Source organism: Oncorhynchus clarkii, chromosome 9 (genome assembly GCF_045791955.1).
Source record: "Oncorhynchus clarkii lewisi isolate Uvic-CL-2024 chromosome 9, UVic_Ocla_1.0, whole genome shotgun sequence".
Taxonomy (NCBI): Eukaryota; Metazoa; Chordata; class Actinopteri; order Salmoniformes; family Salmonidae; genus Oncorhynchus; species Oncorhynchus clarkii.
The window spans coordinates 39,537,070-39,561,166 of NC_092155.1; the positions used below are offsets into that span (position 1 = coordinate 39,537,070).

The window sequence follows — 24,097 nt, forward strand, 5'->3', positions numbered from 1 at the left end:
CCCCACACATTGACTCGGCACCGGTACCCCCTGTATATAGCCTCATTGTTGTTATGTAATTTTTCTTGTATTACTTTTTGATTTGATTAGATTTTTTAAAACTTTAGTTTGTTTAGTGAATATTTTATTTTATCTCTATTTCTTGAACTGCATTGTTGGTTAAGGGCTTGTAAGTAAGCATTTCACGCAATGCAATTGCAATGAAATCCACGTACATAAACAGTCTAGCTGTATGTAACAGTGGCAAACAATTTGTAAAATAGAGAAGCATAACGGCACAAGGCAATTGCCCTGAGGGACACCACAATTTACATATCTGATGTTAAAAAAGCTTCCATGGAAGAATGCTCTCTGGGTTCTAATTGTATGAATAACTATCCAACCATGTGATGGCAAGTGATGTAAAGCCATAGGAAGTGAGTTTTTTCAATATCAATGTATGATCAATAACACCAAAGGCTGCACTGAAATGTGACAATATAACTCCAACTATCATCTTAATAATTGTGACCCACCACCTTAATTCGGTTTTATGTAGCAACATTTGACATGGTGTTTTTTACATTGGATAAAAGTAGAGATTCATATTATATACTGTATCATACACTGCAGTTTAGGAACAATGGGAAAGTAATTATGCTTGAAAGCTGCTAAACTTGTAACCCCACTTTTGAGAAAATAGCCCTAGAATGTTTTGGGACATCTACTGGAGTGCTCTTCTTTATCTACACCCATTCAGCATCATTCACACCCTCTTAGTCTTAGCCCCACCCATCTCTTTAAGGATTATCATGTGAGGCCTTGTGCTAAACAGAGTGAGCTAAACAATGAACCATAATCCCAACCCATACTACTGATTATCATAGCTACCCATCATGCATTAATCTGCAGGTAGCTAAAGCTAACCAACTAGGTTCTTAGCTAGCTAGCTAACAGTATGCTTCAAATTGCAAAGACAATGACTTTGAAATACATAGAAACGAATAATTTCTGAAAATGTAGCTAGACTCCTACCCGTATGCATTGATGAATGCTTCTCCCTCTCTGTCATGGATGCCATGGTTGCCCTGAGTTTGAAGATGTCATCCAGAGACAGGTGTTTTATACAACAGCCTTCTGTGTTCTCTTTTTGAGTCCCTCCACATTTATAATCATTCTCTGCTTCCACAGGGCATTCCATGGATTTCAAAACTCTGTAAACTTTTTCTGTGACAACAACACTTTTGATTGCCGTTTCTTCCACATCACTGTCATCAGAAGACTCTACAATGTCTGGTTTAATTATTATTATTTTTTAACCTAAATCAGGGATTTCCTCATCGTCTGATTCGTGTGCATGATCGTCCTCCAGAAAGTAGTCCATCACAACTTTGTCTCACTGATCTTTGCCGATAGCGCCTGTTAAATTCAGGGCAGCAATGTGGAGAACAGAAGCCACAATTTTGAAGTTATTTTTTCTATAAAAAAAAGTCACGGTAGCAAGGATGATCTACACATACTGAGCAGCTCATGTTATAGACAGAAGCATGTTACGTGGCAGACCAATCCGAACTCATCTCTCGACATGTCCAGCCCATCCATTATCTCAGCCAATCATGGCTAGCAGGAAGGTTCCCGTCTTTTTCTGTGGCTAAACCAACTAGGCTTGTAATTTAACAGTTGTATTCATATTTACAGATTGCATATATGTTTGTTATTAAGGCACATGTTCCATAAGGTATTTCTGAGAGAAAAAAAAGGATAAAAAATAATAAGAATTACGTTCAAATGCCTCTTGTAACGATGTACGCTGAGAGTCGGGAAGCAAGTTCAGGGAGTGAATACATTTAATAAATAAAAGAACAAAACAAGAAACACAAACAGTGCACCGACATGAAAAAGCTACAATGACGACTGGGGAAGAAACCAAAGGGGTGACATATAAAGGGCAGGTAATCAAGGAGGTGATGGAGTCCAGGTGAGTGTCTCAGGTGCACGTAATGATGGTGACAGGTGTGCGCCTAGCTTCTTGAAATGGGTGACTTATAATTTTTAAAAATTAACCAATGATCAGTGCAGTACAAGTTGAGTACCCTTCACTATATGCATGCTGAAAGTCACTGTTTCATTTGTTCTCTGAAAAATAGCATTGTATGTGGTCAAACACAATCCTCTCCATCAGTTTAAAAATAACAGGCAGAAAACTGATTGGGCGGCTGTTAGAGCCAGCAAAGGGTGCTTTACTATTTTTAGGCAGTGGAATTACTTAAGCTTCCTTCCACACCTGTGGACACACTCCTTTAGGCTTTGGTAAAAATATATAGCAAGTTTCCCATCGATGTTGTCTATACCTGGTAGCTTATCATTGTTGATGGAAAACCATTTTTACACCACTCCCACACTAACTTGACCAAATTCAAAACAGAAATCATTCTCTTTCATTGTTAGATATTTTATACAACAATATGATGGTTCACTGTGATAGAGAAACACTATCCTCTCTATGACTCCCCCCTTTGGCTTTGGATGCCATGGTAGCAACGCAGGTTAACATTGGTACTCCACGCAGTTCCAGACAGGGCAGGTCACAGGGCAGATTTAAACAGTAACAAACAGCACAGCCACAAGCTCGGGACAATCCGCTGTCACAGCCACAAGTGCTAACCGCGTTGTGAGCTATTTTCAATTGTCAAGGAAAAGTTCCTAGCTTGATAGCAAGTTAGCAGCTAGGCTAGCTGCTACTCCAAGCAGCTCTTCAAACATTTGGTTGGCAGGATCCCTGGGCAGGTAGATTGGTCCCAGCAACTGAGGCTAACCGCGTTGTGGGATACAAATTCAACAGTGAGCTAGTAACCAATCCTATTCAAAATAACACTTTTTCAGAGACTTTCAAAACAGCAAACTGAGTTATCAACAAACCTAGCACTCCCTCGTTCTACGTTCTAGCTGACTGGCATGTCACATTGTACAATTTTTTTTGTAGACATCAAGGAACCTACCAGGTACAACCCTACATCTGTAAACATGGGCATCCTCATAGAAACATGGGCATCCTTCATAGTTGAAGTCGGAAGTTTGCATACACCATAGCCAAATACATTTAAACTCAGTTTTTAACATTTCCTGACATAGTAAAAATTCCCTGTCTTAGGTAAGTTAGGATCACCACTTTATTGTAAGAATGTGAAATGTCAGAATAATAGTAGAGAGAATGTTTTATTTCATATTTTATTTCTTTCATCACATTGCTAGTGGTTCAGAAGTTTACATACACTCAATTAGTATTTGGTAGCATTGCCTTTAAATTGTTTAACTTGGGTCAAACGTTTTGGGTAGCCTTCCACAAGCTTCCCACAATTAGTTGAATTTTGGACCATTTCTCCAGGCGGAGCTGGTGTAACTGAGTTAGGATTGTAGGCCTCCTTGCTCGCACACGCTTTTTCAGTTCCGCCCACACATTTTCTACGGGATTGAGGTCAGGGCTTTGTGATGGCCACTCCAATACCTTGACTATGTTGTATTTAAGCCATTTTGCCACAACTTTGGAAGTATACTTGGTGTCATTGTCCATTTGGAAGACCCATTTGCGACCAGGCTTTAACTTCCTGACTGATGTCTTGAGATGTTGCTTCAATATATCCACGTCATTTTCCTCCCTCATCATGCCATCTATTTTGTGAAGTGCACCAGTCCCTCCTGTAGCAAAGCACCCCGCACAACATGATCCTGACACCCCCGTGCTTCCCAATTTGAGATGGTGTTCTTCGGCTTGCAAGCATCCCCCTTCAACTATATCATCCCGACCAACTTGCCCTTCAAATACACATCTGCTGTCTTCAACCAGGATCTCAGCGATCACTGCCTCATTGCCAGCATCCGTAATGGGTCCGCGGTCAAACGACCACCCCTCATCACTGTCAAACGCTCCCTAAAACATTTCAGTAAGCAGGCCTTTCTAATCGACCTGGCCTTGGTTTCCTGGAAGAAAATTATCATTAATTACTAATAATTTATAGACTGCAAGAAATCCAAACAGATGTATTTGACTAACTAACCTCATCCCGTCAGTAGAGGATGACTGGTTGTTCTTTAAAAGTGATTTCCTCGCCATCTTAAATAAGCATGCCCCTTTTAAAAAATGTAGAACTAAGAACAGATATAGCCCCTTGTTCACTCCTGACTTGACTGCCCTTGACCAGCACAGAAACATCCTGTGGCGTACTGCATTAGCATTGAATAGCCCCCTCGATATGCACTGAGACTAGGAAACACTATCACCACCGATAAATCCTTGTTAATCGAGAATTTCGTTAAGCATTTCTCTATGGCTGGCCATGCTTTCCACCTGCTTTCCATACCTCTTAAGGATCCGCCCCTTTTTTACATTTTCACCTGAAATGACATACCCAAATCTAACTGCCTGTAGTTCAGGCCCTGAAGCAAGGATATGCATATTTTTGGTACAATTTGAAAGGAAACACACTGAAGTTTGTGGAAATGTGAAAGGAATGTATGAGAATAACACACAATAGATCTGGTAAAAGATAATGCAAAGAAAAAGCCAACCGTTCTTTTGTATTTTTTTTGTACCATCATCTTTGAAATGCAAGACAAAGGCCATAATGTATCATTCCAGCCCAGGTGCAATATAAATGTTAGTGTATGCGCAACCTTTTAGACTGATCCAATGAGCCATTGTATTTCTGTTCAAAATGTTATATCAAGACTGCCCAAATATGCCTAATTTGTTTATTAATAACTTTTTATGTTCAAAATTGTGCACTCTCCTCAAACAATACACTCAAACACTGTAATAGCTACTGCAAATTGGACAGTGCAGTTAAATTAACAATAATTTAAGCTTTCTGACAATATCAGATATGTCTATGTCCTGGGAAATTTTCTTTTTACTTACAATCTCATGCTAATCGCATTTGCCTACGTTAGCTCAACCGTCCCGTGGAAGGGACTCTGATCCCGAAGAAGCTTAGACAGATGTTTAAAAATGAACAAAAGTCCTGATTATATCGGTATCTTTCAATGTAATAATAAAACAACTCAAGGTGTTCTATTGAAATAATAGTGTTAAAAATATTAAGAAAATTAGTAATTGCTTTATTTTAATTGTATTAAATGCCCTTATCCAGAGCAACTTGCAGGAGCAATTAGGGTTACGTAACCAAGAGCACATCAATAGATCTTTCACGTAGTCGGCTCAGGGATTTGAATCGGTGACCTTTCGGTTGCTGTTCCAATGTTCTTAACCACTAGTTTACCTGGTGTTTTCAAACACAAGGCAGGGTTTGGGACAGCCACCGCTCCATAGAAATAGGTATATAAACTATGACTTTGTACTATATTAATTTAGCAATGTTTGGCATTGCCTTGGATTGAATAAGATCATATTATGATGTAAATAAATGTCATAAGTGTGGAGACTTAACAAATCTTTTAAGTAGAGTTTTGGGGGTGAGGCTGTTTTTTGCACCACTTCTATAGAATCACCCATATAGCCTACACACTAATGATACGGGGGTCAGCTGTTCATTCACCCGCACTGGCACGCAATTGCTAATAACCCATGCGCAAGCGCCCGACTATAGGTGATCAAGTGGAAATCTGAGGCCCGCACCAGACCCTAACCCGTAAATATAGAACATGCACGGCGGTACAGTCAAACATGCAAGAACAGTTTTATGACACGGGGCGCAGGATTTTTTTATACATATGTTTCTGCTTATATTTTTCGACATTTTTGTCGGCTATTTGTTAGTCAACTTGTCTATAAGATACATGCAGTCTCTCTTCTGCCGCAAACCCTTGCTCACCAGGAAATACAGTGGCAAGAAAAGTATGTGAACCCTTTGGAATTACCTGGATCTCTGCATACATTTTGCATACCATTTGATCTGATCTTCATCTAAGTCACAACAATGGACAAACTTAAACTAATAACACACAAATGATTGTGTTTTTCTTGTCTATATTGAATATGTCATTTAAACATTCACAGTGTAGATTGGAAAAAGTATGGGAACCCTTAGGCTAATGACTTCTCCAAAAGCTAATTGGAGTCAGGAGTCAACTAACCTGGAGTCGAATCAATGAGACGAGATGGGAGATTTTGGTTAAAGCTGCCATGCCCCATAATTTTTTGGGGGAGTTTGCTATTCACAAGAAGCAATTGCCTGAGAAGAACCATGCCTCGAACAAAAGAGATCTCAGAAGACCTAAGATTAAGAATTGTTGACTTGCATAAAGCTGGAAAGGGTTACAAAATTATCTCTAAAAGTCAGTCCACGGTAAGACAAATTGTCTATAAATGGAGACATTTCAGCACTGTTGCTACTCTCCCAAGGAGTGGCCATCCTGCAAAGATGACTGCAAGAGCACAGGGCAGAATGCTCAATGAGGTTAAGAAGATTCCTAGTGTCAGCTAAAGACTTACAGACATCTCTGTAACATGCTAACATCTCTGTTGACGAGTCTACAAACGTAACAATAAACAAGAATGGTGTTCATGGGAGGACACCGCGGAAGAAGCCATTGCTGTTCAAAAAAAAATATTTCTGCACGTCTAAAGTTTGCAAAAGAGCACCTGGATGTTCCACAGTGCTACTGGCAAAATATTCTGTGGACAGATGAAAGTTGTGTTGTTCGGGAAGAAACTCACAATGCTATGTATGGAGAAAAAAAGGCACAGCACAGCAACATCAAAACCTTATACCAATTGTAAACTATGGTGGAGGGAGCATCATGGTTTGGGGGCTGCTTTGCTGCCTCAGGGCCTGGACAGCTTGCTATCATCAATGGAAAAAGGAATTCCCAAGTTCATCAAGACGTTTTGCAGGAGAATGTAAGGCTATCAATTGAAGCTCAACAGAAGTTAGGCAATGCAACAGCACAACAACCCAAAAGACAGAAGTAAATCAGCAACAGAATGATTTGAACAGAAGTACACCTTCTGGAGTGGCCCAGTCAGTCCTGACCTCAACCCGATTGAGATGCTGTGGCATGACCTCAAGAGAGCGGTTCACACCAGACATCCCAAGAACATTGTGGAACTGAAACAGTTTCGTAACGAGGAATGGTCCAAATTCCTCCTGACCATTGTGCAGGTCTGATCCGCAACTACGGAAAACGTTTGGTTGAGGTTATTGCTGCCAAAGGAGGGTCAACCTGTTATTAAATCCAAGGGTTCACTTACTTCTTCCAACCTGCACTGTGAATGTTTACACGGTGTGTTCAATTAAGACATGAACAATTATAATTGTTTGTGTGTTATTACTTTAAGCAGACTGTGTTTGTCTATTGTTGTGACAGATGAAGATCAGATAAAATTGAATTACCAATTTATGCAGAAATCCAGGCAATTCTAAATGGTTCAAATACTTTTTCTTCCCACTGTATGTCATACATCGATAGAATGAATGCTTCAATTTAGTTGACATCTCTAGTTTTCTATTTCATCTCTGCTTCTCTTGCAAAGCAAAGACATTTTAGGGACCAGGGAGAAAATGCTATAAAAAATCTACAAAAACAGGAAAGATCAGCTTGAAAGGTTTTAAGGGAATTTAATAAACGCATCTGGTTCGAAACAGCCTATGTAGCATCAACGTGTGTCAGGAATATTAATTTCAGAGTCAAAATTGACTACAAAGTGTAATTAAGATAGTTTTGGTCATAATGTCAGTCTCGTCCAAAACGGAGTTTAGTAAGTGACTACATCATGACTTACTTGAGGGTTTGGTTTGAGATCAAGAGATCAACACATGATTAATTGATGCTTCTATCTAATAGACCAGGGGTCCCCAACTACATTCAGCCTTCGGACGATGTTTCGGGGGGCCAGAACATAGTTATAAAAATCAGTTGTACACTGCAAATTGACCGTAAGGTTACCAAACAGATATAGTATTTGACAAAAAGAGAATAATTTCAAACCTTGATTACATTGGGATTACGATTACATATGCATCTCTATTTATGTGTGGGAATACTTGGGAACCCTAACCCTAACCCTAACCCTAAGAAAAATCCTGTTGAGCTGATTTTCTGGTGATATTACAGTATTTCCTTACAGTATTTTCCTTAAAAAAATTTTTATTATTTTGTTATTATTGTTTTTGTCATAAAACTTGAGTGCCAAATAAAATCACCCATGGACTGAATTTGGGGAACCCTGCATTAGACTAACAGGGGCAGAGGTTTGCCGTGTCTATTTGTTTACAGTAGAGCTAAACCCATTACGCTGTAGCGAAGGCCATAGCGTAGCGGATGTCATCCACTGTCTGCAGGGATGAGATGGAAACACCAATGCTGCTGCTCAGTCCACTGTGACTCTGATGTGCTTTGGCTTAGGCCATACAAAAATCTATATTTTTTATTGCCACACACCAGATAGGTGCAGTGAAATGTGTTGTTTTACAGGGTCAGCCATAGTAGTACAGCGCCCCTGGAGGAAATTAGTGTTAAGTGCCTTGCTCAAGGACACATCGACAGATTTTTCAACTTGTCGGCTTGATGAGCTGAAGTGGTGGGCTTTATAACTCCTTTCATAGTGAGCTGGGGAAATTTAGTCGGGGGGGAGGAGAATAGAGGAGAAGAGAAGAGAGGAGAAGAGGGGAGGGGAGGGGAGGGGAGGGGAGAAAAGAGAAGAGGGGAGAGGAGCAGGTGTTTGGCAGCACTGAGAGCGTTCCTGATGTCTCTCCTGTCAGGCTCCAGTCAGTTACAGTAGTATAATGTATGTATTGTGGACACACTCAGTTTAAAACCTTTTAAGGATGACTCAGGACGGTGGCATTATGAAAGCCCCCATTCACATGGCAGGCCTATAGCACAGGTGTGGAATGGATGGGGTGGCTGTACTGGTGGGGCGGTACGAGGGGAAGTGGATTATACCAACAAGTTCTCAAAGTTTCACTTTGAAGTTCTACGTATTATGGATGAACGTCATTTTTTGACGCATTCATTCCGAGTGGTTAAGGTTAGGGCTATGGTTTGGGGAAAGCTTAAAACAAAAATAATTCAAGAAAAACTGGTTTGTATTTGTTTCATGAGCATTGATGATATCCCAACATGTTTTGTACGTAAAGCCATCAAGTTTGCAAGATATTTATCTTTCAAAACACAGAAATACAAACCAAAAGATTGTTTTTGGGTGTAATTGTCCTTTAAAGACAACTTGCTATTTCAAGTATTTTCTTGCTAGAGCATTGTGTGCCGTGGTGTAGCGGTCATAGCAGCGCACTGTGTTCTGAGCAGTGTGCTTTGACGCCGAGCATCACGAGTTTGCGCCAGTGCTGGGCAATAGTTGTTCTTTTTTATAGGTGAGTGCCGAGGAAGGCATATAGGCATTCTCAGGACCTTTTCAAAAACGAAGTCTATTTCTAGTGAACAGCCTGGATTATACACACACACACACACACACACACACATTATACACTATGGGTGCCTATGGAAGAGCCAGGACAATAGGATCCAAGAAGCCAGCAGGCCCAGTAATGAGAGAGAGAGAGAGAGAGAGAGAGAGAGAGAGAGAGAGAGAGAGAGAGAGAGAGAGAGAGAGAGAGAGAGAGAGAGCTGTCCCACATTCAACAGTAATTAGATCCATGTCTTTACCCTGCACTCACTGCCCAGTCAGACAGTGCTGCCTTTGTACAACGCACACACACACACACACACACACACACACACACACACACACACACACACACACACACACACACACACACACACACACACACACACACACACACACACACACACCGTTTCTGTCTCTGTGTTATGTGTTCGATATCAATAACAGGGACAAAGTGATCAAGAGGTACAGTAGTGAGGGTAGCTAGAGTGAGGGTAGATAGGGAGAATTACCATAACAGTAAAAAGTAGAATCAGAGATAAAGAGATTAAAAGAGTAGGAGACAGGAGAGACTGAATAGAATCCAAACTCTCATCAATGGACAATGTGTTCTCCTCAGTGGATCAGCTTTGCTCACTCACATCCATAGCAGCTGGTGCAGCACAAGGACAATGGCATCTGACATCTCAGTGTATGAAACTGGTGTGTGTGTTTCGGTCTATGCGTGTGTATTCACTTTGTGTGTGTGTGTGTGTGTGTGTGTGTGTATGTGTGTGTGTGTGTGTGTGTGTATGTGTGTGTGTGTGTGTATGTGTATGCGTGTGTGTGTGTGTGGACTGGATGCCTTGGCAGAGATGTGTACTTGGCAGTACAGCCAAAGCTGCTCAGAGTTCAGAGGTGGTCTGTCTGATAAAGAGTTGTTGAGTGGGGAGCAGGGTGATGGGGTGCTAGAGAGGGTTGGTTGGTGGGCTTAGGTCATCAGGCCCTGTCCTGAACACAACTGAAAAGAGGAGGGGAGGAGAGGGATGGGAGGGAGGGAGGAAGGAGGGAGGGAGGGGAAGAGTAAATTAGATCATAGTGGAGTTCTCTGTGATCCAACTGAGAAACATGTGACTTCCTATCGACTCAGAGACACACAGGGATGGAAAACACATGTACTGGTCGTGTAGCAGACACATTTTCCAAAGTGACTTTGACAACATTGACAGAGACACATAATATTCAGAACATGTAGCCCCCATGCAAAATATATAACCCTAATGTTGCTAGCTCCGTGTGGGGGTGGGAGAAGAGGGGGAGGCAAAGCCTGGAGATGATGACAGACAAGGCAGTGACCACTGGGACATGCTGCTGGGACATGAGAGGTCAGGGTCAGGGGTATAGCTTCTGGGGATCTGGGGGGGGGTGAAGAGGAGTGGAGATGGGGAGATCCTCGTACTTATACCTTGAGTGTGTGTGTCTGCGCGTACAGTTGGAATTCAACAAAACCGTTTGGTATCCACACCTTGTTATTGGATTTTCAACATTGCACAACAAATTATATTTTTGTAAACTTAAGTTTACAATTTTAATTGAGAAAATAAAGACAAATGGCATGAACAAAATGATTGGCACCCATTGGTTGCACTGCCTTTTGCCAAGATTACTAGCCTATTCAACCTCTCTTTTGTATTGTCTGAGATCCCCAAAGATTGGAAAGCTGCCGCGGTCATCCCTCTTTTCAAAGGGGGAGACACTCTAGACCCAAACTGTTACAGACCTATATCTATCCTGCCCTGCCTTTCTAAAATCTTGTTAATAAACAGATCACCATTTCGAATCCCACCAAACCTTCTCCGCTATGCAATCTGGTTTCCGAGCTGGTTATGGGTGCACCTCAAGGTCCTAAACGATATCATAACCGCCATTGATTAAAAACAGTAATGTGCAGCCGTCTTTATCGACCTGGCCAAGGCTTTCGATTCTGTCAAGCACTGCATTCTTGTCGGCAGACTCAATAGCCTTGGCTTCTCAAATGACCTCCTCGCCTGGTTCACCAACTACTTCTCAGATTGAGTTCATTGTTTCAAATCGGAGGGCCTGTTGTCCGGACCTTATTTTCCACCATAATTTGCAAATAAATTCATTAAAAATCCTACAGTGTGATTTTCTGGATTTTTTTCTTCTCATTTTGTCTGTCATAGTTGACGTGTACCTATGATGAACATTACAGGCCTCTCTCATCTTTTTAAGTGGGAGAACTTGCACAATTGGTGGCTGACTAAATACTTTTTTGCCCCACTGTTTAAGTCTTTGCAAGGTAAAGCCCCACCTTATCTCAGCTCACTGGTCACCATAGCAACACCCAGCCGTGTCATGCTCTCCAGTAGGTATATTTCACTGGCCATCCCCAAAGCCAACACTTTCTTTGGCCGCCTTTCCTTCCATTTCTCTGCTGCCAATCACTGGAACAAATTGCAAAAATCTCTGAAGCTGGAGTCTTATATCTCCCTCTCTAACTAACCTCTCAGCTTACGATCACTGTACCTGTACACAGCCAATCCAATCTGTAAATAGCACACCCAACTACCTCATCCCCATATTATTACCCTCTTGCTCTTTTGCACCCCAGTATCTCTACTTGCACATCTATCACTCCAGTATTAATGCTAAATTGTAATTATTTTTCACGTCTAGGGCCTATTCATTGCCTACCTCCCTACACTTCTACATTTGCACACACTGTACATAGATTTTTCTATTTTTCTTTTCTTTTGTGTCATTGACTGTACATTTGTTTATGTGTAACTCTGTGTTGTTGTTTTTATCGCACTGCTTTGCTTTTTCTTGGCCAGGTCGCAGTTGTAAATAAGAACTTGTTCTCAACTGGCCTACCTGGTTAAATAAAGGTGAAATTAAAAAACATTTAAAATTAATAGATAACTGCCAACAAATGCGGCGGGGTTGCTTTGCGGCCTCTGGTACTGGGAGCCTTGAATGTGCACAAGGCATCATGAAATCTTCAGATTATCAGGTGTTTTGTAGTCCAATGTTTAACCCAGTGTCTAAAAACTGGGTCTCTATTGAAGGTTGTGGGTCTTCTCAGCAGGACAACGACCCCAAACACACATCCAAAATCACCAAGGAATGGTTAAGAAGAGATGCTGGACTGTTCTTGAGTGGCCAGCGAAGAGTCCAGATCTGAAACGCCCAAAACCTATGGCGAGCTCTGAAAACAGAAGTTGGTGGAGGGCATCCTTTAAATATTGAGGAATTAGAGCAGTTTGCTTCTGAAAAGTGGGCCAAATTGTCAGTAGAAAGCTGCAGCAAGCTACAATAAGCGTTTGTCTGCGGTTATCTTGGCCAAAGGTGGTGTAACCAAGTACTAGCTGCCAATACATTTGTCCATGCCATTTGTCTTTATTTTCTAATTGAACATTGTTAACTTAAGTTTACAAAAATGTATTTGGTTGTGCAACGTTTTAATCCAATAAAAAGATGTGGTTACCTAACTTTTTTATTTTTACATTTCAACTTATTTGAGAAGAAATAGGGAATTATTTAAGAAAAAGTGCAAGGGTGCCAATATATTTGGCCACAACTGTATGTGTGCATATGTGGTGTGAGTGTGTACTCCACCTCATGAGATCCAGATGAGAGGAGGAGAGGAGGAGAGATGTGTCTCTGGGGTTCGGAGAGGAAGAGAGAGAAAAGGGTATTGTAAAGCTGTCATCACCTGTCAGCACCACATGCTGTAGCACCAGAACCACATGCATCTCTCAATCATAAGGCTGTAGCACCAGCACCACATGCATCTCTCAATCATAAGGCTGTAGCACCAGAACCACATGCATCTCTCAATCATAGGGCTGTAGCACCAGCACCACATGCATCTCTCAATCATAGGGCTGTACCACCAGCACCACATGCATCTCTCAATCATAGGGCTGTAGCACCAGCACCACATGCATCTCTCAATCATAGGGCTGTAGCATCAGCACCACATGCATCTCTCAATCATAGGGCTGTAGCACCAGCACCACATGCATCTCTCAATCATAGGGCTGTAGCACCAGCACCACATGCATCTCTCAATCATTGGGCTGTAGCACCAGCACCACATGCATCTCTCAATCATAGGGCTGTAGCATCAGCACCACATGCATCTCTCAATCATAGGGCTGTAGCACCAGTACCACATGTAGCTCTCAATCATAAGGCTGTAGCACCAGCACCACATGCATCTCTCAATCATAAGGCTGTAGCACCAGCACCACATGCATCTCTCAATCATAGGGCTGTAGCACCAGCACCACATGCATCTCTCAATCATAAGGCTGTAGCACCAGCACCACATGCATCTCTCAATCATAAGGCTGTAGCACCAGCACCACATGCATCTCTCAATCATAGGGCTGTAGCACCAGTACCACATGTAGCTCTCAATCATAAGGCTGTAGCACCAGCACCACATGCATCTCTCAATCATAAGGCTGTAGCACCAGCACCACATGCATCTCTCAATCATAGGGCTGTAGCACCAGCACCACATGCATCTCTCAATCATAAGGCTGTAGCACCAGCACCACATGCATCTCTCAATCATAAGGCTGTAGCACCAGCACCACATGCATCTCTCAATCATAAGGCTGTAGCACCAGCACCACATGAATCTCTCAATCATAAAGCTGTATCACCAGCACCACATGAATCTCTCAATCATAAGGCTGTAGCACCAGCACCACATGTAGCTCTCTAGCAGTGTAGTCCATGTGCTACATGAAGGAGACATCCATTCAGAGAACCACATGGAGAACATGGATGGATGTGTCTGTCTCACTACATCATCCAAGGTTGCATAAGGGTGAATATGTCAGGACTCAAGACTGTGATAGACTGTCTGTCCATCTGTCTGTCTGCCTGCCTGTCTGTTCTACCTTCTGTCAGACTCATTATAGTGTGTGTGCATTTGTGTTTGTGGTGTTCTGTTTGTCTCATCCTGTTTGTGTGTTTGCGTGTTCCAGTGGAACACGATACAGAGCTCCTACCCGTCCGGCGGCACCACCGAGAGTTCCGTTTCGACCTATCACGTATTCCTGAGGGGGAAGCGGTCACCACTGCAGAGTTCCGCATCTATAAGGACTTCATCCACGAACGCTTTGACAATGAAACCTTCCGCATCAGTGTGTACCAGGTGCTGGAGGAAAACATTGACAGGTGAGGGTGTGTGTGTGTGTGTGTGTGTGTGTGTGTGTGGGGTGGGGGGGGGGGGGGGGGGGTGGAGACCAGAAGTCCTCACAAGTATAGTAAAATAAGGAAAATTCAGTCCCCACAAGGAAAAATACTATTTTAGGCTTAGAGTTTAGGTTTAGGGTTAGGGGAGAGGTTTAGTTTTAGGTTTAGGGATAGGGGATTGGGGTTAAGGTTATGGGTTTGGGAAAATATCATTTATATTGTCTGATCCAGAGCTCTATGACACACTATGCCCTCTGTCAGTAGAATAACCCTGGTCTGGGAGGAATTAATGGATACATGAAGAATAAAGGATATAATATCAGAAAGGAAACGAGGAGAAAAAGAGAACCACATCCCACATCCCACATTGAAAAAGAATAAACATAAATATGGGTTGTATTTACAATGGTGTTTGTTCTTCACAGGTTGCCCTTTCCTTGTGGCAACAGGTCACACATCTTGCTGCTGTGATGGCACACTGTGGTATTTCACCCAATAGATATGGGAGTTTATCAAAATTGGGTTTGTTTTCAAATTCTTTGTGGATCTGTGTAATCTGAGGGAAATATGTGTCTCTAATATGGTCATACATTTCGCTGGAGGTTAGGAAGTGCAGCTCAGTTTCCACCTCATTTTGTTGGCAGTGTGCACATAGCCTGTCTTCTCTTGAGAGCCAGGTCTGCCTACGGCGGCCTTTCTCAATAGCAAGGCTATGCTCATTGAGTCTGTACATAGTCAAAGCTTTCCTTAAGTTTGGGTCAGTCACAGTGGTCAGGTATTCTGCCACTGTGTACTCTCTGTTTAGGGCCAAATAGCATTCTAGTTTGCTCAGTTTTTTTGTTAATTCTTTCCAATATGTCAAGTAATTATATTTTTGTTTTCTCATGATTTGGTTTGGTCTAATTGTGTTGCTGTCCCGGGGCTCTGTGGTGTCTGTTTGTGTTTGTGAACAGAGCCCCAGGACCAGCTTGCTTAGGGGACTCTTCTCCAGATTCATCTCTCTGTAGGTGATGGCTTTGTTATGGAAGTTTCGGGAATCGCTTCCTTTTAGGTGATTGTGGAATTTAATGTCTATTTTCCTGACTTTGATAATTAGTGGGTATCGGCCTAATTCTGCTCTGCATGCATTATTTGGTGTTTGACATTGAACACAGAGGATTATTTTTGCAGAATTCTGCATGCAGAGTCTCAATTTGGTGTGTGTCACATTTTATGAATTCTTGGTTGGTCAGTGGACCCCAGACAACCATAAAGGGCAATGGGTTCTATAACTGATTCAAGTATTTTTTAGACAGATCCTAATTGATACATCAAATTTTATGTTCCTTTGATGACATATAAGGCCTTTCATGCCTTGTCTCAACTTGTTCACAGCTTTGTGGAAGTTACCTGTGGTGCTGATGTTTAGGCCGAGGTATGAATATTTTTTGTGTGCTCTAGTGCTGTGGTTCCCAAACTTTTTATAGTCCCGTTCCACTTCAAACATTCAGCTGCATACCCCCTTTAGCACCAGGGTCAGCGCACTCTCAAATGTTGCTTTTTGGCATCAATGTAATCCTGCCACACACACACACACACACACACACACTATACGATGCATTTATTAAACATAAGAATGAGTGTGAGTTTTTGTCACAACCCGGCTCGTGGGAAGTGACAGAGAGCACTTATTGGACCAGGGCACAAATAATAATATAATAATAATCTATTATTTTGCTCTTTATTTAACCATCTTACATATGAAACATTATTTGTTCATCAAAAATTATGAATAACTCACCACAGTGTTACGATCTACTAGGTGTGGTGGGTGGAATCAGGCGCAGAGAGCAGGTTCAGTCGTTTTCCTCAGATTTATTCCCCAGCGCAACAAAAACAGTCACGCCAACACACAGGGCGTAAATACGTTGCTAGTCCAAAACAACTACAGGACTAAACAGTCCGGAGAATAAATACAATAATAAATCACACCAACAAAACACAGAGTAACAAAAACAAGCCCGCACAAATACCCAGCGGGCCTAGTGCCCTTAAATACCCTACAAACAAATCCTAATACAAAACAGGTGTACCCAATTAACCAATAACCCAAAACAAACGGAAAGGGAATCGATGGCAGCTAATAGGCCGGCGACGACGACCGTCGAGCACCGCCCGAACAGGAAGGGGCACCATCCTCGGCGAGGTTCGTGACAGTACCCCCCCCCTGACGCGCGGCTCCCGCAGCGCGCCGACCCCGGCCTCGAGGACGACCCGGAGGACGAGGCGCAGGGCGATCCGGGTGGAGGCGATGGAAATCCCTCAAGAGGGAAGGATCTAAAATGTCCCTCCCCGGTACCCAGCACCTCTCCTCCGGACCGTACCCCTCCCAGTCCACGAGGTACTGCAGGCCCCTCACCCGGCGTCTCGAGTCCAGAATAGCTCGTACTGTGTACGCCGGGGACCCCTCGATGTCCAGAGGGGGTGGAGGGACCTCCGGTACCTCACCGTCTTGTAGGGGACCAGCTACCACCGGCCTGAGGAGAGACACATGAAACGAGGGGTTAATACGATAATAAGAGGGAAGTTGCAATCTATAACACACCTCGTTTATCCTCCTCAGGACTTTAAATGGCCCCACACACTGCGGCCCCAGCTTCCGGCAGGGCAGGCGGAGGGACAGGTTTCGAGTCGAGAGCCAGACCCTGTCCCCTGGTGCGAACACCGGGGCCTCACTGCGGTGGCGGTCAGCGTCTCTCTTCTGCCGTTCACTGGCCTGCCTGAGAGAATCCTGGACTGCCCGCCAGGTCTCTCTAGAGCGCTGTACCCACTCCTCCACCGCAGGAGCCTCGGTCTGACTCTGATGCCGAGGAGCCAGGACCGGCTGGTAACCCAGTACACATTCGAATGGCGACATATTCGTGGACGAATGCCGAAGAGAATTCTGGGCTAACTCTGCCCATGGGACGTACCTTGCCCATTCTCCTGGCCGGTCCTGGCAATACGACCTCAGAAACCTGCCCACTTCCTGGTTTACTCTCTCCACCTGCCCATTACTTTCGGGGTGATAACCAGAGGTAAGGCTGACCGAGATCCCCAGACGCTCCATAAACGCCTTCCAAACCCGAGATGTGAACTGGGGACCCCGATCGGAGACGATATCCTCTGGGACCCCATAGTGCCGGAAGACGTGGGTAAAGAGAGCCTCTGCAGTCTGTAGGGCCGTAGGGAGACCAGGCAATGGAAGGAGACGGCAGGACTTAGAGAACCGATCCACAACGACCAGAACGGTAGTGTTCCCCTGAGAAGGGGGAAGATCAGTAAGGAAATCTACCGAGAGATGGGACCATGGCCGTTGTGGAATCGGGAGGGGCTGTAACTTCCCTCTAGGAAGGTGCCTAGGAGCCTTACTCTGGGCGCATACCGAACAGGAAGAGACATAGAGCCTCACATCCCTAGCTAAGGTGGGCCACCAGTATTTCCCTCTAAGACCCCGCACTGTCCTATCGATCCCCGGATGACCCGCAGACGGTAGTGTGTGAGCCCACCGAATCAACTTATCACGAACACCAAGCGGTACGTAACTTCTGCCTGTCGGACACTGTGCAGGCGCAGGTTCAACCCTCAACGCCCGCTCGATGTCCGCGTCCACCTCCCATACCACTGGGGCCACCAGCCGAGAAGCAGGAAGGATGGGAGTGGGTTCGATAGACCGGTCCTCGGTGTCATAGAGACGGGACAGCGCGTCGGCCTTAGTGTTGAGGGAACCTGGTCTGTAAGAGATCGTAAATCTAAAACGTGTAAAGAACATGGCCCACCTAGCCTGGCGCGGATTCAGTCTCCTCGCTGCACATATATACTCCAGATTACGGTGATCAGTCCAGATGAGAAAAGGGTGTTTAGCCCCCTCTAGCCAGTGTCTCCACACCTTCAGGGCCTTTACCATAGCTAGTAACTCCCGGTCCCCCACATCATAGTTCCGCTCTGCCGGACCCAGCTTCTTAGAAAAGAAAGCGCAGGGACGGAGCTTCGGTGGCGTACCCGAGCGCTGAGACAGCACGGCTCCAACCCCAGCCTCGGACGCATCCACCTCCACTATGAATGCTAACGAAGGGTCCGGATGCGCCAACACGGGAGCCCCAGTGAACAGTGCCTTCAACTGGTTGAAGGCTCCATCAGCCTCTGCTGACCACCGCAAACGCACCGGCCCTCCCTTCAGCAGTGAGGTAATGGGCGCCGCTACTTGGCCAAAACCCCGGATAAACCTCCGGTAGTAATTGGCAAACCCTAAAAACCGCTGCACCTCCTTTACCGTGGTCGGAGTCGGCCAATTACGCACGGCGTTAACGCGGTCACACTCCATCATCATCCCCGAGCTGGAAATGCGATAACCCAAGAAGGAAACGGCTGGTTTGGAAAACACACATTTCTCAGCCTTGACGTATAGGTCATGCTCCAGCAGTCGCCCAAGAACCTTGCGCACCAGGGAAACATGCGCGGCGCGTGTGGCAGAATAAATCAAGATGTCATCAATATAGACTACCACACCCTGCCCGTGCAAGTCCCTGAGAATCTCATCTACAAAGGATTGAAAGACGGCTGGAGCATTTTTCAACCCATACGGCATGGCGAGGTACTCATAGTGGCCTGATGTGGTACTAAACGCTGTTTTCCACTCGTCTCCTCCCCGAATACGCACCAGATTATACGCGCTCCTGAGGTCCAGTTTTGTGAAGAAACGCGCTCCGTGGAATGATTCCACCGCCGTAGCGATGAGAGGTAGCGGATAACTAAAACCCACTGTGATCGAATTGAGACCTCGATAATCAATGCACGGACGCAGACCTCCCTCCTTTTTCCTCACAAAAAAGAAACTCGAGGAGACGGGTGACATGGAGGGCCGAATGTACCCCTGTCTCAGAGCTTCCGTGACATATGTTTCCATAGCCAGCGTCTCCTCCTGTGACAGTGGGTACACATGACTCCGGGGAAGTGCAGCGTTCTCCAGGAGGTTTATCACGCAATCCCACCGTCGATGGGGTGGTAATTTGGTCGCTTTCCTCTTACTAAAAGCGATAGCCAAATCGGCATATTCGGGGGGAATGCGCACGGTGGAAACCTGGTCTGGACTCTCCACCGTCGTGGCACCGATGGAAACTCCTAAACACCTCTCTGAACACTCGTCTGACCACCCCTTAAGAGCCCCCTGTTTCCAGGAAATAAGGGGATTGTGAATAGCCAGCCAGGGAACCCCCAACACCACCGGAAACCCAGGTGAATCAATAAGGTAGAAACTGATCCTCTCCCTATGATTCCCCTGCGTTACCATGTCCAGCGGAATCGTGGCCTCCCTGACCAGCCCTGACCCTAGCGGTCGGCTATCTAAGGAGTGCACGGGGACAGGTGGGTCTATCTGCACTAACGGAATACCCAATTTACGGGCGAGTCCACGATCCATAAAACTCACAGCTGCGCCTGAATCGACTAGCGCCTTATGCTGAAGAGAGGGGAAAAATGCAGGGAAAAAAACTAACAAAAACATGTGACCAACAGGGAGCTCTGGGTGAGTTTGGTGCTTACTCACCTGGGGTGGCCGAGGAGCCCTCTGCCGACCATCTCGACTCCCAGAGGGACTCCTCCAACACCGGTCCGAAGTGTGTCCTCTCCGTCCACAATAGGAGCTGGAGGAGCCCCCTCTGATCCCCCTAGATGCAGCTCCTCCCAACTCCATCGGAGTGGGAGTGGGAGAGCTGGACGGTGGAATTAACAGGACCCCTTCTGAACGCCCGCGGGCAGCTAGCAGGTTGTCCAATCGAATAGACACGTCTATTAGTTCATCCAAGGAGAGAGTTGTGTCCCTGCAAGCCAGCTCCCGGCGGACGTCCTCCCGGAGACTACACCGGTAATGGTCCATCAGGGCCCTGTCATTCCACCCAGCACCAGCAGCTAGGGTCCTAAACTCCAACGCGAAGTCCTGCGCGCTCCTCGTCTCCTGTCTGAGGTGGAACAGTCGCTCACCCACCGCTTTACCCTCTGGTGGATGATCGAACACTGCTCGGAAACGGCGGGTGAACTCCAGGTAGTTGTCCCGAGCTGAGTCTGGACTGTTCCATACTGCGTTAGCCCAGTCCAGGGCCCTGCCCGTTAAACAGGAGACGAGGAGGCTCACACTCTCCTCACCCGAGGGAGCCGGACGCACGGTAGCCAGGTAGAGCTCCAGCTGGAGCAAAAATCCCTGGCACCCAGCAGCCGCTCCATCGTACTCCCTCGGGGGGGAGAGACGTAGTGCGCCGGACCCAGAGGACGATGTAGGTGGAGTAGGTGGTGTCGGGAGTGGGGGAGCTGGGGTAGATGTCGGGAGACCACTCCTCTCCCATCGTTCCATCCTCTCCATCATCTGGTCCATCGCGGTACCAATCCGATGGAGGACAGCTGTATGGTGATGAACGCGCTCCTCCATAGTGGGGAGAGGAGTGGTCGCTGCTCCTGCTGACTCCATTTCAAGTGGTGCGGGCTTCTGTTACGATCTACTAGGTGTGGTGGGTGGAATCAGGCGCAGAGAGCAGGTTCAGTCGTTTTCCTCAGATTTATTCCCCAGCGCAACAAAAACAGTCACGCCAACACACAGGGCGTAAATACGTTGCTAGTCCAAAACAACTACAGGACTAAACAGTCCGGAGAATAAATACAATAATAAATCACACCAACAAAACACAGAGTAACAAAAACAAGCCCGCACAAATACCCAGCGGGCCTAGTGCCCTTAAATACCCTACAAACAAATCCTAATACAAAACAGGTGTACCCAATTAACCAATAACCCAAAACAAACGGAAAGGGAATCGATGGCAGCTAATAGGCCGGCGACGGCGACCGTCGAGCACCGCCCGAACAGGAAGGGGCACCATCCTCGGCGAGGTTCGTGACACACAGGTTGGGAAGGGTGTGCTTGTAAGGATGCACATAACTCTGCAATGTTGGGTTGTATTGGAGAGAGTCTCAGTCTTAAATCATTTTCCACACGCAGTCTGTGCCTGAATTTAGTTTTCATGCTAGTGAGGGCCGAGAATCTACTCTCACATATGTACGTGGTTGGAAATGGTATCCGTGTCTTAACAGCGCGATTTGCCAAGGCAGGATACTATGAGCGCAGCCCTATCCATAAATCTGTCAGTGGCTTCTGATTAAATTAAATCTTCACAGAACCGCTTGTTGCAATTTGATGAGGCTCTCTTGTTCAGATATTGGTAAGTTGACTGGAGGCAGGGCATCAAAGGGATAACGGATCTAGTTGTTTGTGTCATCCGTTTCGGGAAATTACCTGCATAATTGCGCACCCAACTCACTCAGGTGCTTTGCTATATCACATTTGACATTGTCCGTAAACTAGAGTTAATTTGCACACAAAATATCATACAATGATGGAAAGACCTGTGTGTTGTCCTTGTTAATGCAGACAGAGAAGAGCTCCAAAAACCTCTTACGGATCGGATTTTTTTCAAATTTAGCCTGAAATCTAACTGCCTGTAGCTCAGGAACTGAAAAAAGTATATGTATATTCTTGATACCATTTGAAAGGAAACACTTTGAAGTTTCTGGAAATGTGAAATTAATGTAGGAGAATATAACACATTAGATCTGTTAAAAGATAATACAGATAATAATATGTATTTTTTTGTTGTTCCATTATCTTTGAAATGTAAGAGAAAGGCCATTATCTATCTTAGGACTCTAGTTGCAATTTAGATTTTGTCCACTAGATGGCAGCAGTTCATGTGCAAAGTGTTAGACTGATCCAATGAACCATTGCATTTATGTTCAAAATGTTGTATCAAGTCTGACAAAATGTGCCTATTTGGTTAACAAAGTTAACAATTTTCACTCTAGTGAAGCAAAAGCTTCTCAGTGGATGCTGCAGTGTACCCAAGTGGCATCGGGAGTAACTCCTTGCATGCGCGTTACCACTCATCTCTGTCTCCCTGTCATGGCTTTTGCGCCATCAGTACAGATACCAACACATCTTGACCACCAAAGTCCATTTGATGTGTCACAAAGCTGTTAAAAAATACCCTCTCCTGTTGTCCTGGTTTCCAATGGTTTTCAGAAGAGGATATCTTCCTTAATTGACCCCCTATAAACATAATTGACATATACCAGGAGCTGTGCCAGTCCTGCCACGTCTGTTGACTCATCCAGCTGTAATGCATAGAAATCACTCGCTTGTATGCTCAGCAGTAATTGTTTCAAAACATCTCCTGCCATGATGCGCTGTGAAACAGGGTTGTTTGATGAAGGCATTTGTCATGCCAACGGCCGTTCTCCATCTCTGGCGCTCGAGGGTGCCAGGCTGCTCTTAATTACGCACACCTGTTACCATCATTACGCACAGCAGTGCTCATTGGACACGCCTGGACTCCTTCATGTTGTTGATTGCCCGTCTATAATTGTCTGCTCCCCCGTTTGTTCCCTGTGTCAGCATTGATGGTGTTATTTCGTCCCCTGTCCAGACGCTGTTTCTGTCCTGCTTAATTTCTGTTGTTTAATAAATGTTCTCTCTGTACCTGCTTCTTGCCTCCAGCGTCGATCCTTACAGCATTGTATGTATAGTTTTTTGTCCTTTTCCCCTAGCATTGTCGCAGCCATATCCACGGCAGCAGGTATAATTAAGTCCTCCACAATGGTATGGGGCTTGCCTGTCCTAGCCACTCGGTAGCGCACCATGTAAGATGATTTTAGCCTGTTCTTATTAATGGTATTTGTTGCTTTTATACATGTTTTACTACTCGAAAGTTATCTTAATTCTCGCTCCAAAAACTCCAGCGGCTTATTTTTCAAATGGTCATGTTTTGTTTCTAAATATCTGCGCAAGAGTGAAGGTTTCATTGAGTTGTGAGATAGTACTTTTGCACATATAACACACTGTGGCTGAGGAAAGACACTACTCCCATTATAAGTGAACCTCAAATCAATGTAGATCTCATCATATTTCCGCTTCATCGATGGTCCAACGTCCCTTTCGGTGCTTTCCCGAGTAAGGGGGCAGTAGCTCTTCGACTGCATCAGATTCACAACTGTCAGTGTCCATGCTAGCTGGGCTAACAACAAATGTAGAATTACTGATGCTTGGATGTGCTCGTGGAAGCTGAACAACTTGTGTCGTTGACTGGTGCTGGTAGTAGCTGGTATGTGTCTCCATACTTTTTTTTACCATATCTATATTTTCGAGCAAACGGAATGAGAAGTAGCTACGTTTGGCTACATACGTTAGTGAAATTCGTTAGCGAAATTCCCGCGAGAGAGTAATGGTTAATGTGATTGGATGTTAATTATTTGACTAGGCTACCTGTATTTGACATTGTGTTGATATTTCGATTGAACCCTAGTTTGGGAATAGCTGCTCTCGCCAATTCGTTGATATATATGTTGAAGAGAGTGTGGCTTAAGCTGCATCCCTGTCTCACCCCACAGCCCTGTGGAAAGAAAGATGTGTGTTTTTAGCCAATTTTAACCACACACTTGTTGTTTGAGTTCATGGATTTGATAATGTTGTATGTTTTTCCCCCA

General features: G+C 44.8%; 1 protein-coding gene across 1 annotated transcript in view; it reads left to right on the forward strand.

The window, feature by feature from the left end:
• LOC139417224 (bone morphogenetic protein 7-like) overlaps positions 1 to 24,097 on the forward strand; it is a 50,243-nt gene that overhangs the window by 20,011 nt on the left and 6,135 nt on the right. The window contains exon 2 of the mRNA XM_071166469.1: positions 14,344 to 14,536. Within this exon, the coding sequence (XP_071022570.1) occupies positions 14,344 to 14,536 (193 nt within the window). The remainder of the gene's footprint in view (positions 1 to 14,343; positions 14,537 to 24,097) is intronic.